The sequence below is a fragment of the Xiphophorus maculatus genome, chromosome 2 (genome assembly GCF_002775205.1).
Source record: "Xiphophorus maculatus strain JP 163 A chromosome 2, X_maculatus-5.0-male, whole genome shotgun sequence".
NCBI classification, from domain to species: domain Eukaryota; kingdom Metazoa; phylum Chordata; class Actinopteri; order Cyprinodontiformes; family Poeciliidae; genus Xiphophorus; species Xiphophorus maculatus.
Genome location: NC_036444.1, coordinates 1,038,014 through 1,057,436, shown reverse-complemented (window position 1 = coordinate 1,057,436; position 19,423 = coordinate 1,038,014). Strand labels below are relative to the sequence as shown.

The 19,423-nt window shown below is 40.7% G+C and overlaps 1 protein-coding gene across 4 annotated transcripts in view; it reads right to left on the bottom strand.

Moving 5' to 3' along the window:
• Positions 1-1,998: 1,998 nt before the first annotated feature.
• cdh13 (cadherin 13) overlaps positions 1,999-19,423 on the bottom strand; it is a 282,552-nt gene continuing 265,127 nt past the window's right edge. For 3 of the 4 annotated variants that reach the window (XM_023325001.1, XM_023325020.1, XM_023325012.1), the window contains one exon: positions 9,756-11,088. In XM_023325001.1, the coding sequence (XP_023180769.1) occupies positions 11,081-11,088 (8 nt within the window). In that variant the 3' untranslated portion in view covers positions 9,756-11,080. Of the gene's footprint in view, positions 2,531-3,347; positions 3,469-9,755; positions 11,089-19,423 lie in introns of those variants that run through there. The other variant, XR_002751861.1, reaches the window with a different exon arrangement.

The following is a 19,423-nucleotide window of genomic DNA, read 5'->3' as shown; positions in this document are numbered from 1 at the left end:
GTTTGAATGTGAGGCCGCTCCAAAAGCAGGAAGTGGACTACAGCGCAGGGCATTCTGGGTAAATGTAACCAAAGCTAACGTGCTAGCCTAGATGTTAAACAATTTAGTTTGTAATTTGCTCAGTTTTTGTTCAACAATGTGAAACAAAGAACAGCAGAAACTTTAGTTCAGCTCTAATTCGATTAGTTTTATCTCCGTTCAGGTTGCAGCATCACCAGCTGGGCGGATGTGAAGGTGGAGGAGGAGAGTTTGACCTCCTTTACAGCCAAGCAGCTCGTTGTTCCTCAGAGTTCTTGTCTAATTATCGTCTAAAGCTTGTTGTCCTGCAGCAGCGTTGGTCATGAGAGGAAGAGCTGCGGACGAGACCGGACTTTAAAACATGTCTGTTTAGGAGAAAACACAGTGAGAAGCTGCAGGACACACACACACACACACACACACGCACACGCACACACACACACACACACACACACACACACACACACACACACCATAATGTCTGTACTTACCGATGCAGCGGGTGTCTTTCTATAATTACAATAATCGTCGCCAGGCTGCCGTTTTATTGCAGGTAGAGAAAGAAAATAATCTGCAGAATCCAGGATTAAAAACCTGAGACGTGTCCTCTAGCAGGACGATGGACGGACTGATGTCCCCTCACATACTTTGTCCTGGACGTCGCCATGGCAACAAGGCCTTTAGGTTTCCTTTAAAACAGGAAGGACTGTGACCTGCTGCGGTGTTACAGTACAGAGTATTTAGTTAAATACTTAGCTTGGAATATTTAATTAGCAAACTGTGTTTTTATTTTGTGATCTAAATTTTTAACTCACATCAGACAGTTAATTATGAACTAAATATTTTGTTAGTAAATTAAATTAATTTGTTAAATTATTGTTGGAAACTGTCAGAAAAATAAATTTTAAATAAGAAGTAAAATCTCAGTGATTAATTTATATTATTCTTGATTCTACCAATTATTAGCTCTTATTATTATTTCTCCCTTAAAACTGTTAAACTCAGTTTTGTTTTTAACAGTTATTCTTCCAGATGTTATTAAAATTACAGATTTTATCCTGCAGACAGATCTGGATCAAACATGAAGATTTATTAACTTTAAAACATTTTAAAGTGGTTTAATATTGATGCATCTGCATAACAATCAGTGGAAACATTAAACAGAAGAATGGAGCCGTGACCTCTGACCTCTAGCATCTTAACCTGTTCATTTGGCAGCGCTCTGACCTTTTATCACAGGAATATAGCAGCTGATAATTTCAGCACCTCTTTAGTTCCTCCGTCGGTACGAAGCCGTCCGATCTCTGCAGCACAACTCGTGTCTAACTGCTGCTTCTCCAGCGCTGGCGTACGGGATGCTGGATGAGGCGCTGGGGTCGTTTCTGGTTTGAACTTCATGGAGTTTCATGTGACTGCAGCTTCCTGCACTCTTCATATCTCACTAGAGGGGCGGGATTACAACAATTTTACAACAATTATGTAACTATTGTAACCTTCAGTTGTTATAAAATCTGACTTGCAAAGTGACGCTGGAGCTTCTCTCTGAAGAAGAGAAGGAGACTCGCTGCCGCTAGTCTGAAGGAGCTGAGTGGGCCGTCGCTCATGATGAGGGAATAACTGGACGTAAAGCTAAAAAAGTTCTATAATAGTCGATTAGTTCCAAACATGAAAACATGTATAATTGCTCATTTTCATGTGTGAGTGTAAACACGGAGTTGGGGGCGTGGCCAGCAGCAGAGTATTTGGATTTAAAGAGACAGAGCCCTAAAACAGCTCATTCTGAAAATAGGCAGAACTGGACAAACGGAAATTAGATGATCTATGAATGAGTTTGTGCAGAATCTGTTTTTTAGCCGACAGGTCGGTGCTCACCTGACAGGTCACCTTTAAATCAGAAAACATCCTGTGAGGTCATTAAATGTGAAGCTACAAACTGAGCTCCTCTGCTTCCACTAACTCCTCACCAGTCAGACATGAGACTCGGATCAAAACGTTTAGATGTTTTAATGAATGTTCAGCAGAGAGGAAGTGAGGACAGAGCGGGAGGTGGAGGAGGATGATGAAGGAGCGCGGCCCGGGTTCGGAGCGGTTCTGTTCTCTGCTCCTTCAGGAGGTTTGAGTCAGGCAGCGGCACCAATCGATGGGCTGGGCAGGGACTGCGAGGCTCCCTGCTGGGCCGCGTCATCCATCACCGAGGAGGAGCAGAGGACGGATCATCCAGACGGATGACTGCGGAGGGTTTCTGCCGTCCCAAACCTGATTCTAATAAAAGTGCTAATATAGCAGCAGGAAGTCCTGCATGTGTCTGTGGCCCTTCAGACAGAGAGATGGATGTCTCTCCTGAGAGTCTCCTGGGGCAGAGATGTTCATCCATATCTCACATATTGCTGCTCCAGCCTGAGCGTCACAGCCCTGATGCATCATGGGGGATTGGGAACGCTAAAGATGTTTCTCCTCAGCAGAGTATGAACGCTGCGATCAGAGGCTCAGCGTCTGGCCAACGACAGGAAGTCTGCAGCACAAAACCACGCATCAGAAAACATCACATCCTGAACTCAGAGAGGCTTTAATGTCATAAAACCGGCCGTGAAGACTCTCGGCCCTCCCCACCGCTGAGCCGAAAACACATCAGGCTAAAAATAAAAATGTTCCCAGGAGGTTTTCAGCCATAAATCATTTTCCAGGTTTGAGCTTCTCCTTCAGTTTTGGGCTTAGAAACTTTTTATTCTGTGTTGTTGCAGAAACTGAGCCGGTTCTCCATTTAGTTGATTTAAAAGCTTTTAATTATATTTTAATTAATTCCATAATATTCAACAAAATGACAGCAAGAAAAATACAAATATTTATTATGAGGTCACATCTGATTTTCTTTAAACGTCTTGTTGTGTGATTTCTTATCTTTTATTAGATTTTGAGTCTTGTATGACCTGACTCCATGCTCCTCTCCTTCTCTGTCACCCATCGTGTCTGTGGAGCTCAGCACTGCCCCCTATCAGTGAAGCGCGGTAAAAATAAAACTTTAGTCTTTTCAGAGTTTTTGTTTTCATTAAGAGAATTTAGTTTGAATTCCAGTTTGAGCAAATTTACAGTCAATGGAAACACAGCTACTGATATAAGAGCCTGAGTTCATCATATAACCTGCCTGATGATGATGATGATGAAACTTTCTCCTGTTCTGCTCTCGTCTCTGTGAGGTATGGAAGTCAGTTAGAGCATATAATCTGTGTTTCTGTGTGTGTTTTTGAGCCAGTATTTGAATTGTTTGCTGTTTCTGAGTTTCGTTTCCAGCCGGTTATGAAGAAAAACTTGGTTAACGTTTCTGAACTTACTGGTTTTGCTGTCAGATCATTTCCCACCAGTTGCTTTGATTTCTTACTGGTTCGTGTTGCTGGATGATCCGCTGATCATTTCAGCTCCAACAAATTCAGTTCAACCAGAGGAATAATTAGCCTGGAAGAAAGAAAATATTCAGTTTAATTTATGCTGTTTGTTAAAAGTACACTCTTTGACTGATGTAAATTACATTTCTAAGTAATTTAAATGTTATGAATTGGACTGAAGCAAATTTTAATGCCTTAATTATCAACTTATTATTTATTATTTATCAACTTGGTTGATTTTAGTACCTCTGCTGCTCTTTTTAAAATTGTCCATATCTTAACGCCTGCGGTTGTGTGTTGCCATGGAGACGCGTACGCCGTTATTAGAGGTGATGAAGTTGAATAAGAATGACTCCAGCTTTATTTAAGCAGCCAGAGAGATTATAAACCATGCAGACATTTTCCTGTCCAATCTTCGGCTTCAGAGCCGAACCTTCAGCTGGAAGCCTGAAGACGAAGGACGGATTGTGACGACCAGTCCTGAGGTTTTGTGTCAGGAAGGCGGTTTGCTAAGCCGCTTATGGCTTTATGCAGCGTTATTGTCATGTTGTCTTTGGTTCTGCTGGAGGAGCCGTTAGCAGACACTTCTGCAGCGCAGCGCCGAAAACCAAGACAGAAAAATGAGATAATTCCCAGATTCTGATGATTCTGCATCAAACTGGAAGAGAAGACGAAGCTGTTTTAAAAGAAACTTGGGAACAAAAACGTTTCTGATTCAGGTTCAGATGGAGCTTAAAGAAAACGGCTATCAATAACATTTATTATCTTAGTTTTACTCGTTGGTGACGTCAAGAGCTCAGGTAGCTTTGGCGAAATAAAACAGATGAACCTGAATTAATAATATTCACCACTCATTAAACTGACTTTTATTCTGAAAATACTGATGATGTGTTGAATGTTCAACTCATCATCTGTGGATCTGTTGGTGTGGATTAGTCATTTTAATCTGTATTTTAGTGAAAACTAAAAAAATGAAACATTTCGGATCAGAACTTTTTTTAACTTTAAATCTTTTTATTATTGTCTGGTTGCGTTTGGTTATTTTTCCTGCTCCTCCTGTTTCAACAGAATTTTTTACCTGATCTGATTTAAATGATCTTGGTTTTATTTAGGTTGTTTTTTAAAATATGTTTTAATTTGACAGATTATTGAGTATTTTACGAACAGACCTGCTGCTGGAACCAGCATGATTTACAAATATCAGACCTCATATTTCTGAACATCGGCTGCCATAAATGAAATATAAATCACAATAAACATGCGTCTATATTTTATATCAAATAACTGAGCTCTTTCTAAGTGTTATTAATAGAAGACATCGACTGATCATCAGAGCAAAAAGTTATTAACATGTAGATTTGAATGAAATATCATTAAAATGTGAAGCTATGATAAAGTTAAAAATAATGATCATTATTTTTCTATGAACATTAAAGTCAAAGTTGGAGAATCCATCCGACAGCAGCTGAGTAATCCGGATTAAATCTGGACCAGATTAGATCGTTTATGACCAGATATGAACTGGATCTGTTCATGTGGATTAGTACAATATAAACAAACTAAAACTAGATTCAGTAAAACATGTAGACAATAAATGATGTCATGACTGGCTGCTGAGGGAAATATCAGTATTTTATTAAAAACTGAACAGGAAGCAGAGGAGGAATCATCCCGGCTGGCTCCAAACAGCTGAAGGTTCGTTATGCTGGTACTTGGGAACGGCGACCCAATCACCGAGAGAACCGGATCAGAACCTGACCCGGTCCGGGTCGTTCATCCAGAAACCGTCCCAGAGAGGACCAAGCACTTTATTTGAAGGTAATTACAAAAATCAATTCCACTTGAACAGATTTTATTGAGACTAGATGAACCCAATACATGGTTTATATTAATAACGTTTTGAGCCATTAAAGTTTTATTGAACATAATAAATAACACAAAACCTTTGGATGAAGCCAAATGAAGCTTTACAGGCAGTGATATAATTATAATGTAATATATTATTATATTTGCCATTACCCGTCAGCATCAGATCATCAACGGTTTCAGTGTTTACTGTTGAGCTGGACCAATCAGGATTCTGCTGGTTCTCATCTCAGATGATTTTTTTATTTGCGAACAATAATGCAGAAAGATTCAAGAACAATGTTAGAACCTTCTTCCATTCTTCCTGCTCTGAGTAGTAACTCACATTAGCAGCAGAGGATCTGCAACTAACATCTCTGCAGACCCCACACATCCTGGACACAAACAGTTTAGACTTTCCTACAGGGCGGCGACAGGGAGCTAAAACCAGAGACTCTAATTCCTTCACTGTAATTGATTCATATAGAGATGATGTAATAACTGACTCATTATCATACATTAGCAGTTAGCACAGTTAGCATGGCTCAGGTCCATGGCAGGGAGCTCAGAGTCCATCTCTGCTGCTGGCTTTGGTTGAGACGGTTTAACCAAATGCTTGAATGATGACGCTGTAAAGGTGAGCAGCATTGTGGGACGTTTGAGTTTTGGCATAAACAACAGAACAACCTTCCATATTCAGCTTGATATTTCTCATATTTTGTGGTAAAAATCTGTAAAACACAAAGTTCATAAGTTCTGTCTGTCTGCAGGAGATTTTGTTCAAGTGTTTCATGAGTTTATTGACTGGAGGCAACATTAAAAAACCATCAGTGGGTTAAAGTACATGAACTGATATGCAGATTTCAGAAATCTGTTGTATTTCAAAGCATCTGAGGTTTTTTTTGAAAACGCAGGAATTGATCCTCTAAAAGGAATTTAAAGCAGCAAAGTTGAAAAATCTGCCGTGTTTTTATGGTGACATTGTTCTTTTATCGATGTTGGAGCAGAAAATATTCAGAAGCCAACAGCACAAAAACAAAAACAGCCAAATGAAATCTTCCATCACAGAACGGCATAATCAAAGTAAACAAAGTATTAAAGTCCACATGGTTCAGAAAGCTGCTTTCTACTTCACTTTATAATTAGATTAGAATAATGCTGAGCAACAAAAACTGTTTTTATTCTTATCTTAACTTCTTCCAACCGGCTGCAGTGGAAACTATTTTCATGCCGATGAATCTTTTCCATTTAGCATTTATGCAAAGCAGAATAATCATAAATCTCTGAGGCAACAAAGAATAAAGAGATGAAAATATTAGATGTAAATCAGCAAAACTATCTTTTGGTCTTTTGTATCAATAAACTGGATGAACCTCTGACTCTAAGTCTTAATCTCATGTTTTATTTTCTTAAAACAGGAAATCAAACACGTTGGGTGATTTATTTTAAGAATACACTTTTTTATGGGCATTTATGATTTTTCTCCTGAACCTTTTTGTTTGTTTTTTCTGATATTTCAGATTTTTCTTTGGTGATCTTTCAGGCTGGAGGGGCAAGTTTCCATCACCCTAATCTTTAGATCCTCAGAGTCAGAAATAAACTCACAGTTAAAGTTTCTTCCAGCCAGAAAAAGCAAAATCAAATATTAATGAAAAAACTTGAAGTTAATTCAGTCACAGTCCAGCTGATCAGAAGGTTTCTAACTGAAACCAGCAGCTGGGAGCCGTCCATGTCGGGTCAGCCTGCCGCCGTTCTTCACGGTGACCCCGGTGACCCCGGACAGGATGGAGCGGCAGGGAAATGGAGGAATAAATATTGAGGAAAGGATCAGAAATGCAGATATGAAGTAAACATTTGATCAGATGAGAATAATTTGCTCCCAGATTCACTGCAGGTACATGAAGCAGAAATAAATCTTATTACTGCTGGCCTGAAATATGCAGATATCTCAGAATACTGAGTGAAATATTAACCTTCATGTTGGGGATGAAGGGGACAGAATCGCCTGCTGGTCTCCTTCCTCTCAGTTTTGGTGCAAAGTGAACTGATTTCTAGTGAACATAAGTCAGATGAAGCTACAGATGCTCAACCTGCAGTTATTAAATAAACTAAACCTCCAGATAAAAGATCTGCAGATGAAACAGCATTGATCCTGAGGTCAAAGGTCAGCGATGCGTCGCTCCGTTTCCTGATGTTCACATGGATCTAATCTGAACATGAACTAACAGCAGCTTTACACACATTCATTCATTTAGATCTGAAATAAATAATAACAGTAACTAATGGAGGAAAACCACCTGGAACTAAAGCATGTGTTTATGAAAGTAAAACTTACTGAAGTTGGAGAAATTCTTCGTTTTTGTGTTTATTCATCTATTTATTAGCTTTGTGAACTGATGTCAAATTGTTTTTCTCAACACAAGCAGACGCTCTGAACGCCACAATCAGCTGGTGGTTCAACCAGAACTGAACAGTTTTCAAAAATGTTTTTTTCTGCTCAGTATTTATTACAGTATCACAATACAAAACTCTGAACTTTTCAAATTCTGCATCTAAAAATGATCCAAAGTATGAAAAAGCTAAAACTACAATTACAATTAATAAAAACTAATAAAAACTAAACGATATTTAACTAATAAAAACTAAACAATATTTAACTAATAAAAACTAAACGATATTTAACTAATAAAAACTAAACAATATTTAACTAATAAAAACTAAACAATATTTAACTAATAAAAACTAAACGATATTTAACTAATAAAAACTAAACAATATTTAACTAATAAAAACTAAACAATATTTAACTAATAAAAACTAGCAGATCCGTTCTAAAAAGAAACTGAATCAGACAAAAACTCTCTAAATGATTGTAACCCTGGTTAGCGGCGATGCTAACGCTAACGCTAACGGTAACGGTAACATCCGCCTGCTGACAGATGGAGAAGAGAAACTTCCTGGATCTGCTCCAACATTTTGACTCAGAGTAAAAATCTCTGTTCAGCTTCAGTCTCAGTTTAGAGCAACGTTACCTTTTCTGAATGAGAGGGAAAGTGATAATGAGCTGAACTGGATCAGCAAAACCATCATGTAGGACAGAACAACTGAGTCTGGAGGATTTCAGGTTCCTCCAGACTTTATGGTTTTCATCGATGAAAGAGTTAGAAAGAGTTCAGGTTTAATTAGCAAAACAGAAATAAAAGAACATCTAAAGCCAACCAGACACTAAATGTCCATTTTCTTGTTTTACTATTTTATTTTTAGTAAAATGTGAAATCATTAAATTCCTGTTTGTCCTTCTGCTGTTTGTCTGGAATATTTCTTGGATTATTTCTTGAGTTACTGCAAACCTGATAAACCCAGAGATGGACAAGTTAAATCAAGTCAAAGATTACGTTCATATTTTATATGATATTCCTATCAGAACACACACACACACACACACACACACACACACACACACACACACACACACACACACACACACACACACACACACACACACACACACAGATAAAAACTCCCTGTAAAACATTTAGATGACATTAAATACGTTGAAAACTGAAACTCCCATGATGCCCCTGTGCCCTGCTGAGGCCATCATGTCTGTTAAAACCGTCTGCAGCGTCCAGCCAACGCTCTGAGCGCCACGATCAGGAGGAATTCAGGGAGCGGCGTTTTGTTCCAGCGGAAGGGGGGAAAGGTCAAAGTGCGTGACCTCTGGAGCGCCACTCAGAGCTTTCTCCTCCTGGATGATCCCTGCCGGTGGCGGACCGCCGCTCACTCAGGAGGTCAAAACCGGCCACTTTATTAGGAACACCCTGCCAGCAGAAAGGGCAAACAACTTCTTCCTGTCCAGAACCGCCTCAGTACCACAACGTATCAGAACCACTCCAGAGGTTCTGGTCCAAACTAACATGACAACATCCATGACCAGAACCTGAACTTTATTCATGGCTCCAAAACCAGAACAATATGCAACACATCCATCGTTAATATTCAATAAAAACTTTCTTTTTGCTCCTGGGGCTCTTCCTGCTCAGCTTCACTTCTCTCATATTCAAAAAGTGGAAAATAATTTTATTTGTATGTAAATTTCTGAAACTTTCAGTTTTATCTCCTGATTCTTCAAGGCAACACGACTCAGTGGAAAAGTTCAAATCGTTTCTTCCTGCATGACGTCATTTTGCTCCTATGAATTTAACTGCAGCATTTCCCTTTGATTCTCTTCAAAAGGTCAATATTTCTTTTATGAATTACAGAAATAAATTCTTAAATCTTTTGTGGAATCTAATTTGAATTTTTCAAAAAAAAAATTCTTGCAGGATTAATTCTGCAGTTTGCTTTTTAAAACTCATCAGCTGTGTGGTTTATTAAATTAAATCTTTTTCAATAATCAAAAATGTACAAACCTGCAGCTGGAGCGGTCGGTCTCCGCGCCAGCTGCTTCAGAGAAACCAGAAAACAAAGATATGTACAAAATACAGGAGAGCAAGGAACTAAAGCATCATGGGAACTTTCAGTAACGGCTTTATTAAATTAGTGCAAAAGACAGACAGAACTCATTCAAAATGTCCTTTTTGTTTAAGTTGGTCTTCCAGACGAACGCACACGCTACGTTTCTCCGATGAGCGCGAAGATAAAAAGCAAAACGATCCACCAAGTCTTTGTTTTTCTTCTTCTGACTGGAAATGAGAGCTGGACAGAGAGGAGAGGCGGGAGGACGAACCGAACCCAAACAGCTGCAGTCAAACAAACTTCACTCCTGATTGTGCAATATTAATCACAATTTAAAAAGGAAAACAATCAGAAACCAAAGATGTTACAGTAAAATAGTGAACACAACAATAGCCTCTAAATTCACAGAAAAGATGATTTCCTCTTTTAAAACAGACTTACTGTGAAAGACTTGCAATCAAACTACATAAGTTAATCAATACTGTATATTTATACAATGGTAAAAAATAAAATATTTATTTAATAGTACTTTTTTTCAGGTTTACACCATTACTGTAAAGATTTACTGTTTTCCACTCCATGATAACTAATGTGATAAGAACAGAAGCAAAATGAGGAAACGACTCCAGAGTCTCTTATTTTGAAGGCTTATGGCTACAACCTCGTCCTAAAAAAGCCACAACCACCAACAGACGGCAGACAAAGAAAAACGCTTCAGTCCTCTGAGACGAGACCAAACCATCAAACACGCTCCGACGAGAAGATAAAAACCGCCGCTCCCCGCCGACCAGACGGGCTGCAGAGTTCACTGGGCCGGCGGCGGGCGGACGGACACACAGGTCAACGGACGGATGGACGGACGGGTGGGAGACGCTAACACAGCCAGGCAGTCTTCATGGGGTTACAGTAAAAGAGGTAGCCATGACGACGGGGAGAGCAGGTTTCTGCTTCATCAGGAGTTGATCTGCTTTTTTCGCTCAATATCAGCATTAATGTTCCTTCAGGATGTGGCGCGATGCTAACACCGCTAACACCGCTACATTCCTAGCTCTGCAATGGAGGGGTGGGGGGAGGCTGGGACAGAAATCAATAATCAATGATGGATGGAGAGAGAGAAAAGAAAGAATAGGAACGCAAGATCAGAGAGGTGAAGATGGAGCGGAAGAATGAAGAGGGCCAGCAGGAAAACAGGAAGTGATTTAAAAACAAACATGGCTGACAGGCGGCGGTTCTGTCCCGGGGAGAAAGTTCTAGATTGGCTTGTTGGATTTTGTCGAGGTGAGAAGATTTCTTCTTCTTCTCCTAATCCCGGGCGCGTGGGGAGATTCGGCGTTGGTTCTCAGTGGTGCGAAAAGGACAATGAGAGGTTTCAGCAGGACTTACAGGCCTGGAGCGGGGTCAAGGGTCAGGGGTCAAGGGTCAGAGGAGGGGCAGGGGGAGATGGGAGGGGGAAACAAGAAGAACAAGAGTGAATATCACAAAGAAGAGCCCAGTTCACCTGGATCCGTTCATGATTTTCCCCGGTACTGATGAGGTTCTGTTGAGTAGTTCAGAGCTGTCAGTATCTAACCTGCAGTCAGACGGATCTCAGTTTGGAGATTTGACAGGTGAATCAGATATTCACCTGTCAGACTGAACAGGTGAGAAAGAAATCAATAATCAACGCTGCAAACAACTTCAGTGAAACTTCACTTCTGGGTCTGGAAGTTCTGATTTAATTCTTGTGTCACATGATGAGATTTAAAATTTACAAGACCTGAGAACCACCCCATACACACACACACACACACACGGTGGAGCGGCGTTGAGCCGGCAGCATCACAATCCGATTCCACTCAGCAACATTCAGACGTCAGACGGAAAATCGTGAGTTCAGAGTAAACAAACATGGCCGACTGAAATATGTGGCCAAGATGATCCAACATGTTGAAAATCCCAGAGTTTAGATGGGAGCGGTCCTGATGACCTGACTGGATCCGATCATTCTGAACACACAGCAGGAAAATCTCTGATTATCTTCAGGCAGATAACTGGGAAACATTAAAATCATGTGGCATTAACGCTCGCTATGTTCCCATGGTAACTAGTTTTGAAATGCCGTAAGTTAGCTCACCTCCAAGCAGCAGCTTCTCCAAACTCAGGTAAAACACTGAGTGCTCAGAGGTAATCCACATAACCCCCATTTCACAGAAACCAAACAGGAAGCAGCAGTTTGTGTCTCCGCCTGCAGCAGGTTGGTGAAAATGCGACGCTGCAGCTAAATTCACAGCAGGAAATGAGATTCTACTGATTGGCTGGAGACGCAGCGATGACATCACTGAACTCTTCTTCTAATCTGTTTGCTCTTCTGTCTCTTTTATGATCCGGGTTTGAGGTGAAGGGCGGCGCCACTCTCGCCTTTTAGTAACGATCTTCAGCTGCAGGTTCACAGGCCAGTTTCTGCAAACTGATGATTAAAACGGGACGATTTCAGAGTTTAGAGTATTAAACCTGTTGGAAAAGGTTATTTGTTCAGTGTTTATATAATTTAAAGTTTTTTACTCGTGATGCATAAGTGTGTGTGTGTGCGTTTCTATGTGTTTCTGTGTGTGTTTCTATGTGTTTCTGTGTGTGTTTCTATGTGTGTGTGTGTTTCTATGTGTGTGTGTGTTTCTATGTGTGTTTCTATGTGTGTGTGTGTGTTTCTATGTGTGTGTGTGTGTTTCTATGTGTGTTTCTATGTGTGTGTGTGTGTTTCTGTGTGTGTTTCTATGTGTGTGTGTGTTTCTATGTGTGTGTGTGTGTTTCTGTGTGTGTTTCTATGTGTGTGTGTGTTTCTATGTGTGTGAGGATGAAACTGAAAGGATTTCCAGGTTCTTCATGTAAATTTCTTCTCTGCCATCAGATAAATATGCTAATGAGTCAATTTAAAGGTAAAGTTGAATATTTGCTGATAAAATGTTCCTTGTGTTTAATGTTTCCAGTCGTCTCCAGGTAATAAATTACATTTTAAATAAATTTATCTCCAGGTATTACATTTTAAATCAGTTTTTTTTAAAGTGGAAGTTAAAACGCTGGCGGATCAAATCCGTTCTGGTTTCACTGTCAAACAGCGTCTGATGTTAAGATCTAACATTTAATGAGGAAACTTTTCTTTATCTCATCCATGTTCTACTGAGAAACCCAACAGAGTTTCATTTCCTCCCACAGCATTTATGAAACTAGAATATTTCAGCCTCGTCCAGCAGACACTGAAACCAAACGGATGAAAAACCGCGAGGCGGTCGAAGCAGAACGGCTCAGAACCGAGGAGCCGACCGTTTTTATTTTACAGACGTTTTTCCTTCTGGTTCCCTTTCCAGCTCTGAGGAAACTCAAAGTAGTGGCTTTTCCCGGCGGGAACGCTGCACCTCACAGGAAGAGCTGGAGAGAAAAGAGGCAACGCTTCCTCTGGATGGAAACTGAAGCTCCTGACATGAAGACGAGAATCGATTCAGAGCAGCTTCAACAGGATTCACAGGAACGGAGGAAGAGGAAGAGGAAGAGTTTATCACTTTATGTGAGACGGGCAACGAACGATTCTCTTCATTAAAGCAGCAGAATCAACCTGCTGCTGACTGAATCAACCCGACAGACAAGCTTGTGATTGACAGCGCTAAGCCCCGCCTCCTGGCTCTGATTGGTTGTTTCTAGTTAGCACTGAGAGAAAACAGAGGAACTCAATCTTCTCACATGGTGACAGTTTCCACCAATATGTAAAAAGGTATTTATGATAAAAGTTATACCTCAGCTTTAAGGGTTAGAGTGAAGAGCGTAGATCATCAGTAAATAGAGAGCAGCTCCTCTTCATCACAACAGACCACTACAGCGATGACATCACTGCAGACAATCTGCTTAGCAACAATCCTACAAATTTAGACATTTCTGTGCAAATTTGTAGAATATTTAGCCTAGAACTGTGTCAGTGCTGCCCTCTATGGGCTGAAGTGTGGCTACTGCAGTTGAATTTTCCTACTGGTTGGTTTAAAGCCATGTCACTCAGACGCCCCCTGGTGGTGAGTCGGGAGCAGCGAGTTGCTCAGTTGTTGCAGTGTGACTGCTGGGTAAAAATCTCCAATAGCTGGAAAAAAGTTGCTAGTTGCTGTTATTTGTGAAAAATATGCTGAACAGCAACAAAGTTGCTCAGCTGACAAGCAGCCATCAGGTTTTCCACAGTGGGTGAAAACCAAACTCCCACTGGCTTGGAACCATGCTGGACCCAGACCAGGCTCCTCCACCTGCAGCTCTCTCCAGGTAAAAATGGCGGCTTAACGCCTGAAATGCGAAGCGACAGGAAATCAGGCCGGTGTCTGGAACAGAAAGCGTTTCTGCTCCTCTGGAATCTGAAACCGGGCTGACGGCTGATTAGGCGCTGCGGCATGAAGAGCAACCGGAGCCGCTCCGCCAGCCCAAAGCTGAATCTAATGAGAGTTAATCAGCGGCTGGCAGCGTAATGATGAACGAGTTCTACAAGCTGCTGGAGTTCAGGAACCAGGAGACGGTTCTGTTCACACATCCTACAGAACCATCAAGACCCAGTTTGCTGCTTTCAGCTGAACGAAATGCAGAGTCGGGTTTGTGCATAACGCAGATAAGTTTTTATTTGTAATGATGGGAGGCAGAACCGAGCCTCACACCGACACTGAGCTCCGTTTCATAAGGTCTAAACTCAACTGACTTTACATGTTTATTACATGTTTATTACATGTTTATTACATGTTTATTAGCCGATTCTGCTGGAGAGTAAAAACTACAATTCAGTTTATTTCTATGGCGTCATTTTCACAACGAACCCAATTAGTCCAATCGGAGCTTTAAGTTCAGTTTATTATTAAATTAGTTTTAAAAGTTTCTATGGAAACCCAGCAGAGCGTCGAGTCGCTCACTCTCCTGACCAGCAGGGGGCGACAGCACACCATCACTTATAACATTGACTTAACAATCCACCAGAACCAGGACCAGGACCAGGACCAGAACCAGAACCAGAACCAGGAGCAAGACCAGAACCAGGACCAGGACCAGAACCAGAACTAGAACCAGAACCAGAACTAGAAACAGAACCAGAAACAGAACCAGGACCAGAACCAGGAGCAGGACCAGAACCAGAACCAGAACCAGAACCAGGACCAGGACCAGAACCAGGAGCAGGAGCAGGAGCAGGACCAGGACCAGAACCAGAACAAGGACCAGAACCAGAACCAGAACTAGAAACAGAACCAGAACCAGAACCAGAACAAGGACCAGGACCAGAACCAGAACCAGAAACAGAACCAGGACCAGGCTCAGTACCAACGGCCGTCTGGACCAACTGGAGGTTTGTAAAGACGGAGCTGAGACACAACCAGAAGTTTGTTTTCTTGATAAATCAAGAACATTTTGCTTTTTAAATTTTAAGTTTTACTGTTAATTTTTCTGGAAATAAGAGAAATAAGTAAATGTTTCAGAACCAATAGAACTGAAAGGAGATCAGATCAATTCTGATTCAGTTTCAGACGGAAAGGTTCTGCTGAACCCATTTCTGTATGAATTACATGTAAATTAGTTGTTGTTCATAATTTTAGCTGATCTGGAAAGTTTGACTCGTTTTACTGGTGGCAGAAAATCGCAGCAGTTTTTATTTACTGAGCTGTTTGGTTATTAAATGGACCTGATGTTCAGGTTTTCCCCGTTACTGAGCGTAACCATGGCAACCGAGCATTGAGCTACGGCTGCTTTATCCCCTGATCTTGTTGCAGATAGATTTAGATGGTGATGCATTCACATGCAATCATGGAAAAAAGACTTTTAACATGAGAATGAAAAGTTAAAAATGTTCAAATGAACTTTGATTTTTCCAAAGTGAATTTTCTTCGGCTGCATTTTGTCACCTTTTAAATTTTCTCTGCGTTGTATTATTTTTAGACTTGTGGTTTGAGGTTTGTCATTCGGCGTTGAGCCGCTGCATCATTAGCACCTCGGCCCCTCAGAATGAACAGAGGGCGACAGGAAGCTGATGACAGCAGCAGGTGGCGCCGTGTGAACCGCCAGCATGACGCTGTGACACGCTGGAAACGCTCACAGGCTGCAGCGTCTGCAGTCAGAACCAAACGTGTTGCTCTAATTCATTTCTGTCACATTAAAGATCCAAACAACAGCAGCTTTTGTGACTGGAAACTAGTTTTGTTCTGTTAGAATAATAGATAATAAAATAACAGATAATATAGGATAATAATGAGTATTAACTGAATTAAGTTCAGAACATCGGAGTAAAAATGGCGTCCAGTGTTTGTGGCTCTGCTGCAGTGAACTGAACTCCCAGCAGGAATTATTATTCAGCTGCATATTATCATTTTGTTTAAAAATATTCTACTTTATTCTCAAAATTCTGACTTTTTTCTTTGAATTTTGACTTTAATCTCATAATTTTCACTTTAATGTCAGATTTTTTACTTTGAATTCAGAATATTGAGAAAGTCAGAATTTAACAATAATGTCAAAATTTTGTCTTTATTCTCAAAAATTTGAATTATTTCTTAGTATTTTAACTTATAATAATTTTGACTTTAATTTTTACTGTGATTCCAGAATTTTCAGCACAATATCTAAATAAACCTGACTGAGTGATTTCATCTAACAGTGCTTGGAAATTAATTTTTTCCACAACAGGACTGAAAACATTTCTGCATGAAATTATGAACAGCTAACCAGACGTGGGATTAACGCAGCATCAAGTCGTTTTAATAAATAAAACCATCGGCTGCAGGGAGACAAACAGCTGAAAGAGTTTCCAAACCTTGAATTTCATCCTAAGAAAAGCAAAATGTTTATGAAGGTTACATGTTGACTGAATGCAATAGAGTAATATTTTCCATTACTCTATTGCAGTAATAAATAAAAGGCCGAGTTAATTAATCCTGTGAGCTGAAGGTGAATGGTGGCGAAGTTTCAGGTTGAGGATCTCTTCACGTCTTCAGAGATCAAAACGCCTTCGGCGGCACAAACTCACCTCCACGGTAACAGCACATCATCCTGGCTTAAGGTCTCTCTCCTAAAGCTGTGAAGAAGTCACATTTTCACCGGAGTAAATAAGCCCCGAAACGTTCCCGTCTCTCTAACTGGGAGCGGATTAGAGCGGAGCAGGAAAATGAAAGCGTCTGTCGGAGCGAAGCAGCGGATCAGGAAACACCAGAAAACCTCAGGATGGAGGAAAACTCAACACATCTGGACTGAATGTTTTCCTCCATTTTACTCTGGACACACAGAAACACTGAGGCTGTTTAACTCTGTTAATCCTGAGGAAAATCGTTTTCTGAACCCGAGAAACCGAATCAATTCATGAGCAGCAGACTGAAGACCAGCTGCATTTACACTGAGCACTGGTTTATCTCCAGTTCTCTAACTGGGAACACTGGGAACACGCTGTCCATACCAGCAGCATCACTGGCTGAAGATGCTGGAGGATAATGAGTAATACTTCAGTTCACAGATAGGGGGCACTGTGGTCTTCTGCATCAGTTTTGTGAAATGTTTTAACATGAACTGAATCGTTTCCGTTGAACTTGTGGAAACAGCTAAAAAGTATTCACACCCTTTAACATTTTCCTGATGTTCTGATGATCAATAACTGATGGGTGGTTCTGGAACGGGACCAGAACCGCCCATCAGGTCCATGTCTGTCTCTTCCGGATATTTCCCAGAAGTCTTTGGTATCAGCAGGAGGTTTTCAGAGACGGTCCTGGATCCAGACTGATCACTAGTTTCTGATTCTGCTGGCCTACTTCCTGCTGCCAGGCAGGTTCTGTTCTTCATCCTTCAGTAATTATGTTCCAAAACCTGAAACATTTCAGCCTAAAAATCAAACAAACCAACTTTTCTCATCATAAATAGTGAGCTGAAGATGTTTCCTTTACTGAACTCTGAAGGTTTGGAGCTAAAAATCCTCCAACATGACAAACGAACATCAGCAGAGTGGAGACCATCAATTATTGATCACCAATCAACCATTTGATAGCAAAAAGAGATTTAGTTTGCAGAACCATAAAAGTGCCTGTAGATGAGTTCTGAATAAATCAGATTTTTATTTTTTATGTAAAATGTTGATATTTTTTATTACATTTTGGATCATTACTGATCTGCCTGCGCTGCTGTTTCAGAAAATGTTTTTTAATTTAACGATTTATCCGTTAATAAATTAGCTGAAGATTACTTTAGTAATTTATTCATGATTAATCTGATCAATCGTTCCTTCATTGCTGAATATTTGTGTCTATTTTTACAAGAAAATTAGCAGTAGTATTAATGTTTATTCATTTTTAATATTTCTTTAAAATGACACCCCAGAATGAAACGATTGTGGAAACCTGGTTCATAATTAGTATTTTTAAAATCTGTTTCTTTGGTGAATGTTTATTTTGATTTCCAGGTATTTTTCTGTCTAGTTTATTAAAAAGAAAAAACGTTTTTGTCTCGTTTGTCTGTAAAAACCAGAAGCTCTGCTGCTGCCTCACATTACAGCAGGAAACCGGAGTTCAATCTTCACACCTTTGTTGTGTCGTTTCTTTAACCAATCCTTCCCCTCTGGCTCCCTCCATTTTTCTTTGCCTCATCTCTCTGCTGCAGGGTCAGAGGTCAGCGGCGAGATAAGGGAATTGAAAGAGAAGCCTCTCTTACTCTGTCAGACTCTGACTATCCGCCGCACTGATCAGTTCTCTATCTGTCCCCCGGCGGCGCCGAGATGAGCTGGAGTCATTTCTCACTGCCGGCTGGCTGGGCGCGCGGGGTGTGTTTCTGTGTGTGTGTGTGTTTCTGTGTGTGTGTGTTTCTGTGTGTGTTTCTGTGTGTGTTTGTGTGTGTGTTTCTGTGTGTGTTTCTCTGTGTGTGTTTTTCAGTGTTTCTGTGTGTCTGTGTGTTTCTGTGTGTGTGCATGTTTCTGTGTGTGTTTCTCTGTGTGTGTGGGGGTGTGTGTGTGTGTGTGTGTTTGTGTGTGTGTGTTTTTCAGTGTTTCTGTGTGTGTGTGTGTGTTTCTGTGTGTGTGTGTGTGTGTGTGTGTGTAAATCTCCTGTGTCCAAATCGGAAGAACTGTTGCCCAGCAGTAACAATGACATTCCCAGAGGAGACTCACATTCCTGATGTTCTGTAACCTCAGTTCTGCTGCCGGGTCAGCAGCGCCGGTCCGGTTCTGACTGAACGGACCGGCTGGTTTGGGAATCCCGGACCTAAACGATTAGCAAATGATTTTTTGAAATGATTGAGAGTCGACCCGGCATGTTGGCCAATTACGGCGCTTCCTGGTTCTTCACCATGGCAACCGTGGATAACAATGGCTGCAGAGGAGCATGGTCTCACCGAACGCTCACACTGCAACATTTTCTGGGATCTTACTCTGCTGAGATGCTGCAGCAGCATCACCTCCACATCAAAATTAATCATTAACACAAGTTAAGATCATTAAATGTTATTTGCATCCAGTTAGGGTTAGATTTATCTGCCGTTCAGATTTATCTTTATTCTGCTGGCGCAGCAGCAGGTGGAAACGTTTCGGAGCAGGAAGAGCGAAGGATCCGTCCAGGAAACAAAGAACTGCTGAACCTATGAGGGTGAACAGATTTAGTATCAAATAATGAATAAAGAGGGTTGTAAACGTTGATGAATTTAACGTGTTAATTTTGGATGAATTTCACAGATTTTATCATATTTAATCACATTTAGAAAACGTTTCTTGTATT